Source organism: Pelmatolapia mariae, linkage group LG10_11, assembly GCF_036321145.2.
Source record: "Pelmatolapia mariae isolate MD_Pm_ZW linkage group LG10_11, Pm_UMD_F_2, whole genome shotgun sequence".
Taxonomy (NCBI): domain Eukaryota; kingdom Metazoa; phylum Chordata; class Actinopteri; order Cichliformes; family Cichlidae; genus Pelmatolapia; species Pelmatolapia mariae.
In genome coordinates, this window is record NC_086236.1 from 52557890 (window position 1) to 52573548 (window position 15659).

The 15659-nt window shown below is 43.1% G+C and overlaps 2 protein-coding genes across 3 annotated transcripts in view; one reads left to right on the forward strand and one right to left on the reverse strand.

Moving 5' to 3' along the window:
- Window positions 1-4058, forward strand: part of zfpm2a (zinc finger protein, FOG family member 2a) — a 120883-nt gene extending 116825 nt beyond the window's left edge. For both annotated transcript variants that reach the window (XM_063487774.1, XM_063487775.1), the window contains exon 8: window positions 1-4058. In XM_063487774.1, the coding sequence (XP_063343844.1) occupies window positions 1-2561 (2561 nt within the window). In that variant the 3' untranslated portion in view covers window positions 2562-4058.
- si:dkey-122a22.2 (uncharacterized) overlaps window positions 3794-15659 on the reverse strand; it is a 26682-nt gene continuing 14816 nt past the window's right edge. The window contains exons 8-11 of the mRNA XM_063487776.1: window positions 8228-8366; window positions 4861-4943; window positions 4614-4710; window positions 3794-4505 (exon numbers count right to left, since the gene is read on the reverse strand). Coding sequence (XP_063343846.1) covers window positions 4338-4505; window positions 4614-4710; window positions 4861-4943; window positions 8228-8366 — 487 coding nt within the window. The 3' untranslated portion in view covers window positions 3794-4337. The remainder of the gene's footprint in view (window positions 4506-4613; window positions 4711-4860; window positions 4944-8227; window positions 8367-15659) is intronic.

Consider the following 15659-nt stretch of genomic DNA (forward strand, 5'->3'; position numbering starts at 1 on the left):
GTGTCAAAATGGAAGAGAGCCTCCCTCCTGGCACCAGCTTGAAATGCACAATCTGTAACTACACGGCAGATTCTCTTATTACATTCCAGCATCACATCATGTCTCACCTGTCACAGGCGGCCTTCAGATGCAATCACTGCCATATCAGCTTCCAGAGCCACAGGGAACTCTTACAGCATCAGGACTTACATGGGCACGGCAGCAAACTTCACAGGGAAGGTAACGGCACAGAGCACTCCCCCAGGGGGCCGGAGGAAAGCCTCCAGCAGCAGCAGCAGCAGCAGGCCCGCACTGAGCTGGCCAACAGGAAGGACGCTCTGCTCGGAAGTCCCAAAGGGACCCTCAACAAGGAGACCAGCACAGACGGGGAAGCTGACAAGGCTGAGAAGAAGCCCATGCTGTCTGTTCAGAAGGGAGAGGCCCACCCAGGCAGCAAAGCCAGTTTTTCTTACACTAGGATCAAGTCTGAGCCCTCCAGCCCCCGACTGGCCTCCTCCCCTGTGCAGCATAACATGCCTACATTTCCCATGGGCCCCTTCTTGTCTCAGTTTGCGTTCTCCCAAGACATTTCAGTAGTCCCGCAGGCTTCTGAGATTCTGGCTAAAATGTCAGAGCTAGTTCACCGGAGGCTGCGCCACGGAGGGAACAGCTACCCCCCTGTCATCTACAGTCCTCTTATGCCCAAAGGGGCCACCTGTTTTGAATGCAATATCACCTTCAGCAACCTGGACAACTATTTGGTCCACAAAAAGCACTACTGTAACAGCCGCTGGCAGCACATGGCCAAGTCCCCCGACTTCTCTGCCCTCTCGGATAAGGTCCCCGAGGCGGTCAGCCCCAACAGCGGTCACAGTTCTGTTAGCATGTTGGCTGGCTGCCACCCGTCGGAGGCTGACAGCCACCTCATGCAGTCAGCTTGCCTGAACTCCAGCGTGTTGGACATGATCAACGCTGGGTCTAAAGGCCCCGATAAGGATCTAGCAGGACAGGTGAAGAAGGTCTCCACGCCAACTGGGGCTGAGGAGAGGCTGAATGACAAGCAGATGGAGGGGAAGAGCCCCAGCACAGGTTTGGTGGAAAGTGACAACGATCCGACCAAGACGACTTGCGACGCCTGTAATATCACGTTCAGTCGTCACGAGACCTACATGGTCCACAAGCAATACTACTGCGCCACTCGTCATGATCCCCCCATGAAACGCATGCCCACCAACAAGGTGCCCTCCATGCAGAGAACCATGAGGAGCCGTAAGCGCAGGAAGATGTATGAGATGTGTCTCCCTGATCAGGACCACCAGAGGCCCCCTATGGGTCAGCCAGGTTTCCTTGGGGTTCCTCCCATGAACCCTTGCACATCCCAGGAAGCTGCAGAGAGCCTTTCAGACCGCTTCCATCCCCGCTGTGATATGTTCCCAGGTATGGTACCTAAACACCTGGAGGCCTCTCTGACTGTCACCAAACCCGTTCTGGCTCCCAAATGCAACATCGTGGAGCCACAGGAGCTGGACGCTCCCATTGACCTTAGCAAAAAATGCTCGCCAGTATCCGACAAGTCATGTAGCTCTCCCAAAAGACTTTTGGACTATCACGAATGCGCAGTGTGCAAGATAAGTTTTAACAAAGTGGAGAACTACCTGGCGCACAAACAGAACTTTTGCCCCGCAACGGCCGCCGCCACTGCCGCTCAGCAGCAGCAGCAACAGCAACCGCAGCAGCCACAACAGCAACAACAGCACAATGAGAGCGGCGGCCTGGAGACGACCATGTTCCCAGATGTGAAGAGTGAAGGCAGCGGTAACCCGGATGAAGTCTACGATAAGAACCCAGGCAAATGTGAGAAGAATGGCAACGGGAAGGTGATGGTGCAGAATGGAGGCATGTTTCCTCCACACCTGGGGCCCGTGCCAGGTCTCAAGTCTTTCGCTGAACCCCAGCTCATCCCATCAAAAGAGGACAGCAAGAATATGTTTCTGCCCCACTGCCTCTATCCTGGAGCAATAAAGAAGGTCAAAGGTCCTGAGCAAATATCGCCGTATTTTGGGATAAAACCGACTGACTACGGGGGGCCAGCGGTGCAGGGAGAGAGCGGTGAACAGGAGCAAAGTGTTAATGGGGGAGGAGGTGCTGGAGGAGGAGAGACGGGAACAACCAGAGAGCAGGCCACACAGCCTGCTGCTAACGGCTGCCCTCACCCTGGCAAGGAACCCCTTCCCCTCCTGCCCAAAAACCGAGGCATGGTCATTGTCAACGGGGGGCACAAGTCCGAGGAGCGTTCAGGCACAGCACCGCCGCAGCAAGAGAACCAGCCCCAGCCAGACAGCCAGCCCCCCAATCCCTCACCGACGTGGGCCACCGAAAATCAGACCGACTCCAATGAGAACATGTCGCCTTCCTCCAAGTCCCCAAACGAGGAGGCAGCGCCCACAGCCAATAAGGGCGTGAACGGCTCCGGAAGCGGCAAGTACTGCCGCCTCTGTGACATCCAGTTCAACAACCTGTCAAACTTTATTACCCATAAGAAGTTTTACTGTTCGTCACATGCTGCCGAGCATGTAAAATAAGAGAAGGCACGTTCTTCATCCTCCCCCTCGCCCCTTCCCCCGACACCTTCCCCCCCCCTTACTGACTATTCCTCCTTTCTTTTTTTTTGGTACACTGTTGTGTCTGGAATAGTGCATCATGCAGTGCTAACCGCTGCTTGTGGACAATCAAGAGAAGCTTCTTCTTTCATCGTTTTAAGACTTACAAATGCAAAACCATTGGTTTAAAAAAAAGAAAAGAAAAGAAAAGAAAAAGAAAAATGGATCAAGAATAATATTGGTGCCACTTTCACATTAATTTATTTTACAATCAGTATTAATAGGAGTAGTGGTCTTAATTTAAATTCAAAATGAAATTTATATCAGAGTTGTTTGTAATGTTATTGTATAGTCATTCTTGTGTAGCACACATATTGTTTACACTGTAATGTAGGCTCAATGAAACAATAGACAATACAAAAATGAGATGCATTTTAGACACAAAAATAGCTACTGAGGCACTTGTGTATTCTTATTTGCTGTACCAGTTTCTGTATATGGCCAAAATGTCACTTGCAGTTTGCTACTAATGACTTGTTAGCCTTAAAAAGCCGCCGTTTTGGGGGGGTGGGTGGGGGTGATCACCAGGCACAACCCTGCATCTCACATTTTGGCATATACACATGGCTTTGCATACATATGTGGCTGTTTGTCCCTGTCTCTTTTCTTCAACTCAGATGTGGATGTTTTCATGAGGATGGCAGCATTCTTGTATAGTACTCGTATTTCTGTTTGATGATACACTTTGGTCTCCCTTTTTCAAATTTTGCTCTCAATGCAATACTTTGTAAATGAGGAAACATTACTGAAAGCAGTATTACGAAATGGGGACTGTGCATATAATTATTTGTAACCCCATTGGGAATTTAAAAACAAAAAGAGAAAAAAAAAAGCAAGTTGTACAAGAATTAAGTTTATTGCTGACGAACAACATGGGTTGGGAGGTCAGTGGGGGATACTGATGTAAAATGATCATTCCAATGTCCTGATTATGGGAGAAAATGTTTCTTAAAACGTTGTTGCTATGCATGTATATGGATGGAATTAAATTCCAGATCTGTTGGAAATTTTTATTTTGATGTGGTGTCATAATTAAACTTAAATCCTCAGGATAAACCAGTGCTTTCTGGTGTTTCTTTCACATGAATCTATACCAAAAAATAAGATCTCTGCAGTGTTATACAAACAAACAAACACTTATATATATAAAGATTTATTTTTGAAAAAGATTTGCAGTTTTAAAAAAAAAGTCCAAAAACCAGGAGGTCAGCTATATGCGAGTAACAAAATGAAGTGATGCAGCAGCGCAAGAGGACTCCATGTATCTTCCCTTGTGGCTATAACATGGCAGAATATTAAGACAGAACCAAGTGAGATAAAAAAAAAAAAAAAGTATCCGGTTGAGCGGTGACGTGTGTGTGGCCTTTGCATTGATAAGGAATAATGTATTAATTTTTTTGGTACTGGCCAATCAGGTGAAGAGCCTGAAATAACAACTTGAAAGATAAGATGAATCTAAGACAGGAAATACTTCATCACATTGAATACCCTCCAGTTATCTTCAATTAAAAAGCTTCCAATGAAGCAGAGCTCTGCAAAAAAGTGTGTTCTGAAATTGACTGCTTGATGAACCTTAGCAGACGTGTAGACAATCGCTCCAGATTGCTGCAAAGAAATGTTTAAAAAAAAAAAAAAAAGTAACTTGATTGTCTTATTACTCCATTCATGTCTGGGGTGTAGTTACATTTTGGACACGGGTCACTCGCTCTGCTGCTTGGCTTGTTGTTGGTTGACTAGCTTCCTCAGGTGCTGGCTGATGGCAGATGGCTTCTTGTAGATCATTCGCCGGTCTGCTCCTTTTATGTGAATGTGATTGGCCGACGGGTAGGATTCCTCCAGAAACCTCTTTTGAAGCTTCGCTACCATCTGGTGCATGGGGAATATGATTTACCATGTTATTAGAGCATTGTTCAGTCACTGTACCAGACCTAATGATGCAGCATGAAGTTGTGCAGTTACAGTAAAGGCACTCACTCGGTTTAGGTGTTCTGGCATTTGCATGTCAAAGGAGTCTCCTGTGAGCACGCTCACTGATGTCCTGCTGGAGAGGGGCTTAAACTTTGTTATGTCCCTTTGAAAGAAAAAAAGAAAAAAACAGAATAATAATTTTGTTTAATATTTTTGAAGTTCACTTTGAATTCCACATGCAAATGTGCAAAACCATCCAGAAAAATCTGGGCGGAAAAAAAAAAAAAAAAGCGTCTACATATCTTTGCCATACCTTACTTGAGCTGCACTTTCATTCAGAAAGTAATGCTCATCGACAGCAGCACTTTGGTGCGCAGGGTTACTTTGTAGGTATTTCTGTAGGAACAGAAAAAAACCCCACGAAAGATCAATACAGGCTACAAAAACAAAGAATTTCCACAGTTATCAGAAATGTACGGCAGCCCTGAGAGGTCAAATGGACTCCAACTTAAGAAAACACCAGCAAATAGAAAAACGCTGCCAAAGAACATAAAACACACAAACACACACACAAACACAGCGGAAATGGAAAAAAAACGGAGAAGGAATAAAGCGAAGGATTGCACTGAGGCACGCTTAAAAGTTCAGAGAGTTCATCGATGTTGTGAGGGAGAAAAGGACAATGCGAGTTTTAAAATCACGTTTTCCTAACATATTGTAGATACATCTTTGCTGTTTACTGTTAACTTTTTGGTTCTGCACTTTCGTCACGTTATCGTCTCTCCAAAAACTTCAGTTGTGTTTTGTGAGCTTTTGCAGCATTTTTCACTTTGCTGGTGTTTTCTTAAGTTGGAGCGTTTGATCTCTCAGGGCCACCGTACAAAAGAGAACACAAACAAAAAACACGGTCGCTGATGGTCACTATTTAACAAAAACTAAACTAACCATTCAGGTAGATGCGTGCAAACATCCACCGTATCCTTGTTAACCTCATCAAAATTGCACAGGTGAAACATTCTCTCCCCGTTTGAGACTGAAAGCATTTAGTTACTCCAGCCAAACACAGATCTGAACAGACCGTTGATTTCTTCTCAGGCACACAATAAAAATGGGCAGCACAAGTATCTGATCAACTCTGACATTGGCCAACTTGTGATGGCAAAGAAACTGGGTGATAACGTCTGCAATTGTTGCCATGTTGTTCCAGTTTACCTGCCAAAAAGTTGCCCAAAGAAGGACAACCTGTGAAACCGGCAGCACGGTCTCAATCAACCGAGGCTCACTGATGTGCAGCAATGTGTGGCTTGCGTGGTTAAATACCACTGCTGAAAGCTCCTATAGAGGGTGCATGTATGAATCGGACAGAACTTAAATGAAGAAAGGCGAGATTAACAGAAGACCTAGCTTGTTGTGATGAATCGCTTTAAAAAAAAAAAGTATTTATACATAAACAGTTCTGTGCAAATTATTAGACACTAAAAGTAAATATCCTTTCGAGTCACTAATGTGTGAACTAATGTTTGTAAAAATACTGTACACTTCACTTCATACAAAGTGCACTTTACAGATAAAAACTAAACCAAACTTCCCGCCTGTGTTTTGCCTTTCACATAATTTTTCACATCGGTTGCAGGACTCCCTATTCTTCCTGTGTTCTTTCTGAATCAATGTTTGGGGTCTTTGTGGTGCTAGTTGATGAATATGATGGGATTGATTGGAGTTGCATGATAGACAAAATTCTAAAGAGTCTAAGAATAACTTTTCCACAGTAAAAGTACCCTTGCCTGTTGATGGGTAATTGAGCAATCCCAATTAAAGAATTAACAAGTCAATTTTGGGGGCATGTTAATAACCTTATTCCACAGTCACCTTTTTTACCTGTCTTCACATGCCTCTAATCCCAAAACAACTCATACAAACCTTTTATGTTTGTCTAACCACCCTACATCCCTGGACAAACAGCTCCAAGCACAATGCAATGTCTTCCAGCGAGAACAAAGACGCCACTAACTTCTTTCTTCCACAGAAAAATTATATTAGCAGAATAATTTGTAAAAGATGGGAAAAGCAGTGATAACGTTTTCTATAGTAAGCCGATCTGAATGCAGTGAAGGCAGTGTCCATCTCATTCAGCAGAGCAGCTCAGAGCAGGAACAAACTGATAACACTTCTGAAATCTGTCTCTTGTTCTCGGGCTGAAAAAAGTTCACCGCGCTTCAGAATTCACGGGAATTTGCAAAATCGAGCAGAACTCGCCTTTAACTTCATCCGTCACCTGCACGCAATGAAACCAGACACCCTTTGGTGCTTTCATCACTGCGGCAAACAATTCGGGTCCAGTTCAATTAAGCAGCGGTTACATGTACATGCCCTTGAGAAATGGAATGCATGCTATATTGAGTTCGGTGTGTATGTGTGTGTGTCTCTGTGTGTACATTATAACCTTCACTAGCCTGTCTAAAAAACCTTTTTCTGTCCTTGGAGAATTCAAGCACAATGATGTCCTTATCTCCTTGGCAACAACTGTAACACTTGAAAAGCTGAAATAGGTCCCTCATCACTGCTGCCATCAAATCGTGGGTGGCTGGCAGCAGAGAACAAGGCGTCTTAACGAACTGTTCTCATTCATCCTCTAGCATACGTCACTGCATCGTACAGACGACTGCAGGAGACGAGTGAGCAGATGTTAGAAAAATGTCACTCAAAGTTCATTAAAGGGTAAAAAAAAAAGGAAGCAGGAATTAACTTCTCTCTAATAGTCTGTCTCTAATGTCCCTGACATGACTGTCACGGCCTTTGTTTTCCTCCTAATACAGGCATCAGTGTGTAGAGAGCATTTCTCCGTGCTTTTAAAGATACTGGCCTGTTGTTGTTCATCATCGAAATCCATTACTACCCCCGAGCCTCTGATGTTTTTCAATAGGACGTGGAAATGACTACAGGACTTCATGACAGGCAGAAGTGCCACAGCTGTATGTGTGATTCACAGACAAATCTGAGTATGGACAAATGCAAAATAACCCCTCCTCCCTCCTCTATAGGGGAAAAAAACTCATCTGCAATACACAGCAAAAGATGTTTGTAGCTTTTATTAACAGCCTCTTCCTCACACACCGTATGACCTGTCAAAAGGACAGGTTTTACAATATAGCAGGCATCACGAGATGCAGGGCATCACGCATCGTGTCAGCTCCAGGAGACGGGTTCAATTTTGGTTTATTTAAAATGTCTCGTGTCATATCATGCCAAATTCACAGTCTCTGACGTTATGAAGACAAACGCTCCTGCTATCATCACCCACTCGCATCTCTGCTGAGGAGGAGACGCGATTGTTCTCGCACTAGCGCCATCCTGTGGCTGCACGGGAAAAGGTGAGAGGGAAAAGATTTTAATGCCTGAAAGATATGACTTTTTACTGCTGATTTTAATTCAGTTAAAAGAACACGCGCTATAGATGAAAAAGGAGGGGGGAAAAAACCTGTATTCAGCCTACAAAGATGGCATGGTATGATAGTACCTCTGTACCCTGACCATTAGTTACATACTCCCAAATCCCTTTAAAATCACACCGGACTCGCTGTGTCACATTCACACAACATTAAAGCAACATTTCAGTGTTTTAATGTTAAGGACATGCTTCACTGTAGATGCATGTACACTGTATAGTGTGTCAGCCTGACCTGTCGCTGAATGACCTCTTCTGAGACATTCTCGCCTTTCACAGTCGGTTCAATGGCCCCCAGTATGATCAGCATGCGGCTCAGCCCCGTGGCCGCTGAAAACTGCTTGGCTTGGCATGAAGGCACCACCTTACCATACCTGAAAAAAATGACAGGACATACAAGACCTTGAGCAGGAGAACAGCTACGGCTTTTTAAAGTCCTGTGGTAACAGCATGACAGTAAGCGTTACAGTAGTGTCACGTTCTGTCCTCCTCATGAACCCAGATTTAATATCCAATTAGGAATATTTAGCTCGCGTGGTTGCTAAATGCTACATGATATTAGTTAGCTAGCTTGTTGCAGTAATGTCAGTTCATCGCAGATTATCACATAAGGCAACCACTTTTTCATGTTATAAACAATGTTAAAGAGATATTTACAATTTGAAACTCTGTGTTGTGTTCTGTATAAATTGGCTTTTTTCTTTGTTCTGTGTTTTTCTTCCGAGAAAAGGACAAAAGAGAAAAACGAAAAATGATTCAAAAGTTCTTAAGTTGCAGTTAAGGCACTCTGTCAATAAAACAAACTATAAGCTACATGCTCTGAACTATAACACAGGTAAGATGAGAAGAAAACTGAATCATATTTGTGAATAAACGTAATTAACTATTTAAATCTGACAGAGCAATCTTTTCTTAAAAACCTGTTTAGCTCACAGATCGAACTGAAGTGAGGAAATTTTACATCCCTGATCATCTGATCACGACCCGTTTCATATTACAACAGTCACACTTTAAATGGGCGGTCATCCTCAGAGACCTAATGTTCAAAGCTGTAAATGACTGAGATCGTCTTAAACCGCAAAACAGCACGCTAAGGCTCTGAATGGCGCCGCCATGATTGAGAAAGGCCACACGTAACAACTCCAGCGATGTCACACATACTTTTTGCTTTTCCTCAAGTCTTTTTCAACCATAAATCTTAAAATTTGTCTTTGAAAACATTTGCCTGGGGAATGAGAAATACTGTTTTTTTTTTTCTTTTTTAGCAGGTGAGAGAAGTAGAGCTGCAGGATTTTGTAACTCAGGAGCCCCAATCGGTTTCGGCTCACTGGTGCTCTGAATTGACTGGTTTCAGCCTGCGGAGCCCAATCAATAGTGCCACTCGCCACTGCTGCCGCTATTGCCGTGCCCCGCACCCTGCCCCTACATAGAGCACGCACACTGCAGATCTGTACCCCTGCACGGAGAGACACTCCTACCTGTTTCAGTCTGATCTGGATCAGATTTCAGCACTGCTATAGCCCTATCTGTTCCAACATCTGAAACACAACTGTGAACAGGTTCTATACATTTTCAGCCCCTGTGTTACACCCAACTAAGGAAAGGTTAAACACTTAAGTATTGATCATTTTACAAATGGAATAATTTGTTTTGGGATAAAAAAAAAAATAACAGAAATTGTTAATTTTTCAGCTGCAAAATATTAAGTTATTAAAACAAAGAATAAAAAACAAACAAACGGGCAAATCCAGGTATTCAAGAATGTATGACTATCATATATTTCATGTGTTTTCTGGTTTCTGTGGGTCATTCTCAAAATAGGCTGGAGCAAAGTAGACCAATCACTGAAAGAAGGCATTCTTAGATTGGCAGAAAATGCGCAAATCTCATTCATTAGGTCAAATGCGTGTGAATTTAGAGAACTACAATTTGAATTTCATCTGAAATTCTAATTTGGCCAGCACTTAATGTGTGGTTATATGTTTCCCAGCCACTGCAGGGTCACCAATTGGATTCTTTGAGTCTTTTGGCTATTGCAATTTTGGCTTGTAAACCAGGATCAGATATGAAAAAAAAAAACAACCCAACAACAAGTCACTACAATACAGCAACAACTTGTAAATCACAAGATAGCAGGGCCGTAAAGTATAACCCTGCTTTACCTGTATAAAATTAACATCATCTTGTATTTAGTAAGCGTTTAAACTAGCAAGAGAGACCATAATCTCATCAGGAAAATGTCTACTGCGTATTATTATACAAATATTTAAGGAGAAGGGTCGTTTTCTTTTATGCTGCAGTACACTGAAGGCTCAAGCAAGAAAATTACTGTAATCGCATCCAATGAATTTGCTGTCTTGCTGCATCTGAAACAGTTGCTTCGAAGTTGAGGGTCTGTGACCGCTCACGGTCTGTTTCTGCACTTAGAAAGACTTTGGAGCATCAAGGTGATGAAGTCATCATCTCAGTGTGCATGTAAAGCAAGAAGGTTCTAATCCACCAGCTGGGTGGGGCCATTCTGTGTCTCCTTGTGTTTGCATGGGTTCTCTCTAGGTGCTCTGGCTTCCTCCCACAGTCCAAAGACAAGCAGTTAGTGGCTTAATTGGTGATTCTAAATTGGCCACAGGTGTGAATGTGAGTGTGAATGGTTGACTGTCTCTCTGTGTTAGCCCTGTGACAGACTGGTGACCTGCCCAGGGTGTACATTGCCTCTCGGCCTGTGACAGCTGGAAGTCGAACCCCTGAACTAAAGTTCCAAACACCGTGCAGTGTTACCCCCCCCCCCCCCCCCCCCCCACACACACAAACACTCTTACACAACCTCACAAAGCCATTAGAATGGCTTTAGACTCTTGTCATTTAATACATACCTCAGATAAATCAAAAATGTCATCAGCTCTTTTCCACAAACTTACCAATACTTGAATTATAACAACAGCACAAGGCAGCATTGCTTCAAAGAAACTGCACTTCACAACAGGCAGGTTTCACTTCCATTATCCTGCTCACATCATATCACCATCACAAACACGCACCTTTCATGTGTAAACTAACCCATCTGACCTGTTGTTGATATGTGGTACCCAAAGAACTGTAGCTTGGCATATCGAGCTCTGCTCATGCAAAGCACGTCACCGCTGATTGGTCAGACAAAGCTGATAAATAACAGCAGAGAAAGCACGATCAACTGCCACCAGCAGCCGTGTAAAGATAACACATCTGCTATATTCACGGCGGAAGAAACGCGCCCTTCGGGTCAATAATGGATACAGACAGAGGGAGAAAAGAAACTACTGCTCTAATTCTCAGTCTTCAGTAGACAGAGAAAACTTTTCAAATCAGACCTCCGGAGAGTGACATTTTGACATTTTCATCTCCCTTTCCACAGTTTTCCCCTGAAGTCATTCTGGCACCACAATTTAGAACTGACTCTTCGACCTGGCTCTTAAGGGACTTCTCATTCTCTGCACATTTTCCACCTGTCACCCTTTTCTTGCCCCTTGGTTCCAAAAATAAAGGAGGGGGGGGGAATCTCCCTATCAGCCTTCCAATTCGAATCTGGTCAAATCATTGCTGGGTCTGGCATTGAACATTATTTCAAGGATTCTCCAGCCACCTGTCCTATTCCCTCCTCTTTTTTCCATTTTTAATTCTGCCCCCGAGTGAGGATTATGCGAAGCAAGGCATGCGTGTCAAAGGGAAATTTAGTGGGTAAAGACAGCCAAGATTGGCGGGATGAATTAAACAGATAACGGGAGGAGACGAAGTGGGGGAACCATGTAGAGCAAAACGCCTCACCGATGTTGGTCATTTCAGAGGGGCTCTTTTTTTTTTTTTTCCCTTCTCCCCACAGGAGCGAGGAGGCAATATCTAAATTAATAAAGTGATGAAATGAGTTTGTGCCGTGGACTTTCTGCTGTTTGACTTTCCCATCTGGATTAGTGCAGGCTGAATGGACGCTCTGTTACTTTTGTTACAACTGCGCAATTCACTGTCGGAATTTGGCCCTATAGTGATAAGGCTCCCCTCCTCCTCCTCATTACCATCTCATTTCATATGCAGGGCCTCTGTTACCTGAGAGCCTGCTCACACACAAAACACGAACTATTACACGAGCTTCTGCCAACTATTACAATGAGCACAGAACATTTAAACACGGACTATTACAGAGGGCTCAACTAACTATTACGCCGAAGGAAGATTTCTTAAGAAAAAAAAAAATGGTAGAGACCATTAGAAAAAGGCAGGCGTATAAACGGGGATGTGATGGGGCCTTTATCTCTGACTCTCTCAGTGTAGATTAATCAGCCCAGCCTGAATAAACTGTCCTTTTGTATATATTTTGTATGCATCCAAAAAATTTACTAAAACATGGAAATAATATAGAAAATCTAACATTTGATGAAAAACGAGCCAGTACAGGAAGTGCTACTCCTCTGTTTGTTGAGTCCAGTTTTTCAAGGACAGAAAAAAAAGTAAGACCTCAGCACAGTGACATTTTGCCACTTCTTACGTTGTATTTGCGACACATTAAAAAACAAGTGAGGTAACCTTTACATTTTAACCCGACCTTTATGAAACAGACATGCTCCTTGTGTTGTGAAGCACTACTCACATTTAAACTGTTTCCAAAATACTTCTATACATAGAAATGAATCACACCCGGACATTTGTACCTTTAACATTCAACAATCGGGTTTTATGTTTGATTCTTATAATGTTTTATCATCTTTTACAGCAAACCTGGACAGTAATTACAGTGTTTCACTAGTTCAACCTTTTTCCATAATAGATTTAAATAGTTTTTCACTAAAAAAAATTCTACACACAATGCCCCATAATGAGAAAAAAGTTTGCTTGAAATGTATTAACAATTTAAAATAGAAATATGACATGCACATAAATATTCACACACCATGCCATGACAAAATTCTCTGGTCTGATTAAACACAGATTGAACACTTTGACCTGAATGACGAGCGTCATGTCTTGTGGAAACCAGGCACTGCTTATCATCTGGCCAACATCATCCTTACAGAAAAGTGTGATGGTGGCAGCATCATGGAGCTAGTCAGGGTTGAGGGAAAGATGAGTGCAGCAATGTACAAAGACATCCTTGATGATAACCTGCTCCAGAATGCTCTGGATCTCAGACTGGGACAAAGGTTCTAACAGGACACCAACCCTAAACATGCAGCCAACATAACAAAGAAGTGACCTCTCTGTGAATGTCCTTCAGTGGCCCAGCCAGAGCCCAGACTTGAACCTGATTGAAGATCTCTGGAGAGATCTCAAAATGGATGTGGACTGACACTCCCCCATCCAAGCTGATGAGAGAGTCTGCAAAGAAGAATGAGAGAAACTGCCTAAAAAAAAAAAAATAGATGAGCAGAGCTCGTAGCATCATATTTAGAAAGACCTGAGGCTGTAATTGCAGCCAAAGGTGCTGCAACAAAGTACTGAACAAAGGTTATTGATACTAATGTACACTGTTTTATATTTTGAAAACATTTGCAAGAACTTCAACGAAACCTTTTCAGTTTGTGTTACGAGGTCTCGTGTGCAGAATTTTAAAGTGAAAAGAAAATTAGATCCATGTTGGAATAAGGCTGTAACATGACTAAATGTTAAACAAGTGAAGTGCTGTGAATACTCTCTGGACATACTACACGTTAAAAGACCGTACACTAGCTTTAGGAAGGTAGGAAATACAACATAAGGATCCGCTGATGTTCACTGACATAGTAAAAGAATTCCAGCTAGATTTTCTGTTGCTAACCAATTTCATATTAAAGTCCCTCAACTCCACTTAAATGTGTGTTTTTCCAGAGACATTAGAGCGGGAGAGACAGCACTCAGCGAACACTAATGTATGGGAGAGCTCTTTGAGCCCAAAGAGACAATTAACAACGGAGCAGGGAAAAATCTGAGCATGCAGGCAAACAGCAGAGATTCACGACACTTTCAACTATGTGCTGGCAGATATATTTACTCATTATTGTTTTAAAGGCGCAGGTCAGAGCACTTACTGTTATTCTTGCCTTACTGCATCCATAATGGAAAACTGAGTATGAGATGCTGATTCTGTCCATACTCTGTTTTCAGAACAACTTTTAGAGCTTATTTTTAAATATTTTTTATATCTTGTTTTTTTTTCCCCCCCAAATCAGATTTGAATAGTTATTCTCTACATGCAGCTTTTTTGTTATTGTTGTTTATTTCCAGTGCCATTAAGCTCTAAAATTCAAAACGTTCATTTAAATACTGGATTCAATAACTATACAAATAAGTGCCCAGGGGCATTACCAAGATGGTTGCCAGGTTCTGTGACATCCTACTTTTCATTTTGAACGTTTCACCTTTTCTAATGAATAACATATAACAATAATAAAAACACTGTCTTCAACCAGTCCTCAATATCCACGATTTCCTTTCAACTCTGGAAGCTAGTTCATCTCACTTGATTACCAACCAATCATTTGTACGAGACACACTTTGGTACCTTGCAAGCAAAACATTTTCTTAAGTGTTAAGAATCCTTCCAAACAGGAAATAAGAGCATAATAACTTGGAATAATTGTCTAAATTAAAAGGAAAAGTGAAACATCGAGATGTAATACTGAGCACAACCACAAGGTGTCAATGTTGCACCACGGTCAGTTCCCTGCCTGCTCCTCCCTGCATCAATACTATAGGTTACACTGGGGTAAATACACAGGGGCCGGGAGAGCCCTGTTTTATTAGCGCAGCATAACAGCAATAGTTACGGTTACAGTGGTTCTAATTACAATTAACTGGCATTCCTGACTCATCAGGGATTCAGTGAACAGCTGAGTCAGGGAAAGACAGCAGGAAGCTCTTGCCACAGTGGGAGCCATTTCAGAACCACAGTGTGATTCATAATGAATGACACACTTATGAAGCAAAGGATGAGAACCCATGCTGTACATGTGAAGAAACTGTGCTGTGTAACTTGACTAGCCTTATTATCATGTCACAAAACATACCACAAGACATATTTCCTCATATTAAATATAGTCTCTACTCCCTTCCCCTTGCTCCCAACCATACAGCAGCCCAGGGCTGGGTGGTTGCTGCCAATCTCAGCAGAGGATCCCCGAGGAGGTTTTAGAGCAGGGCCGTGCTCCAGTGAGTTATTGAACGCAAACTGACGCTGAAAGCGAATGGGCTCTGAGGGGGCAAGTGGGTATGTCGTCACTGCTGCTGCTGTTTACCAACGAAGGAAAAAGGAGACAGGCAGCAAGACAGCTCAGAGATTACATAACGCCACTTAAAGTATTAAATTAACTGCTGTAGCAATCTGAGTATAATTGCAAGGTTTAAATATCACAATAAGGGAAGGGACCATACAGAAGTAGGGGGGAGGTGAGAAAATTCTGTTACGCCTGTAAATTTATCCACTAACGAAGTGCAGGCTGGACGGATGGAAACACTTGGACTGAACCTGTCTGGCTTATAAATCACGCCAGTAGCAGCTGCGAGTGGCCGAAGGGTCGTCAATCAAAACGACAGTCATACGCTGCCCGTCATACAGAGCAGGCTCCAGGTGAGCCGCGAAACGTGTCTAACTGCTGCACAACGCGGCACGCTGTGTGGCCAGCAGTGTGTGATGTGCAAATATAGAGTACGTGCATGCATAAATGTTT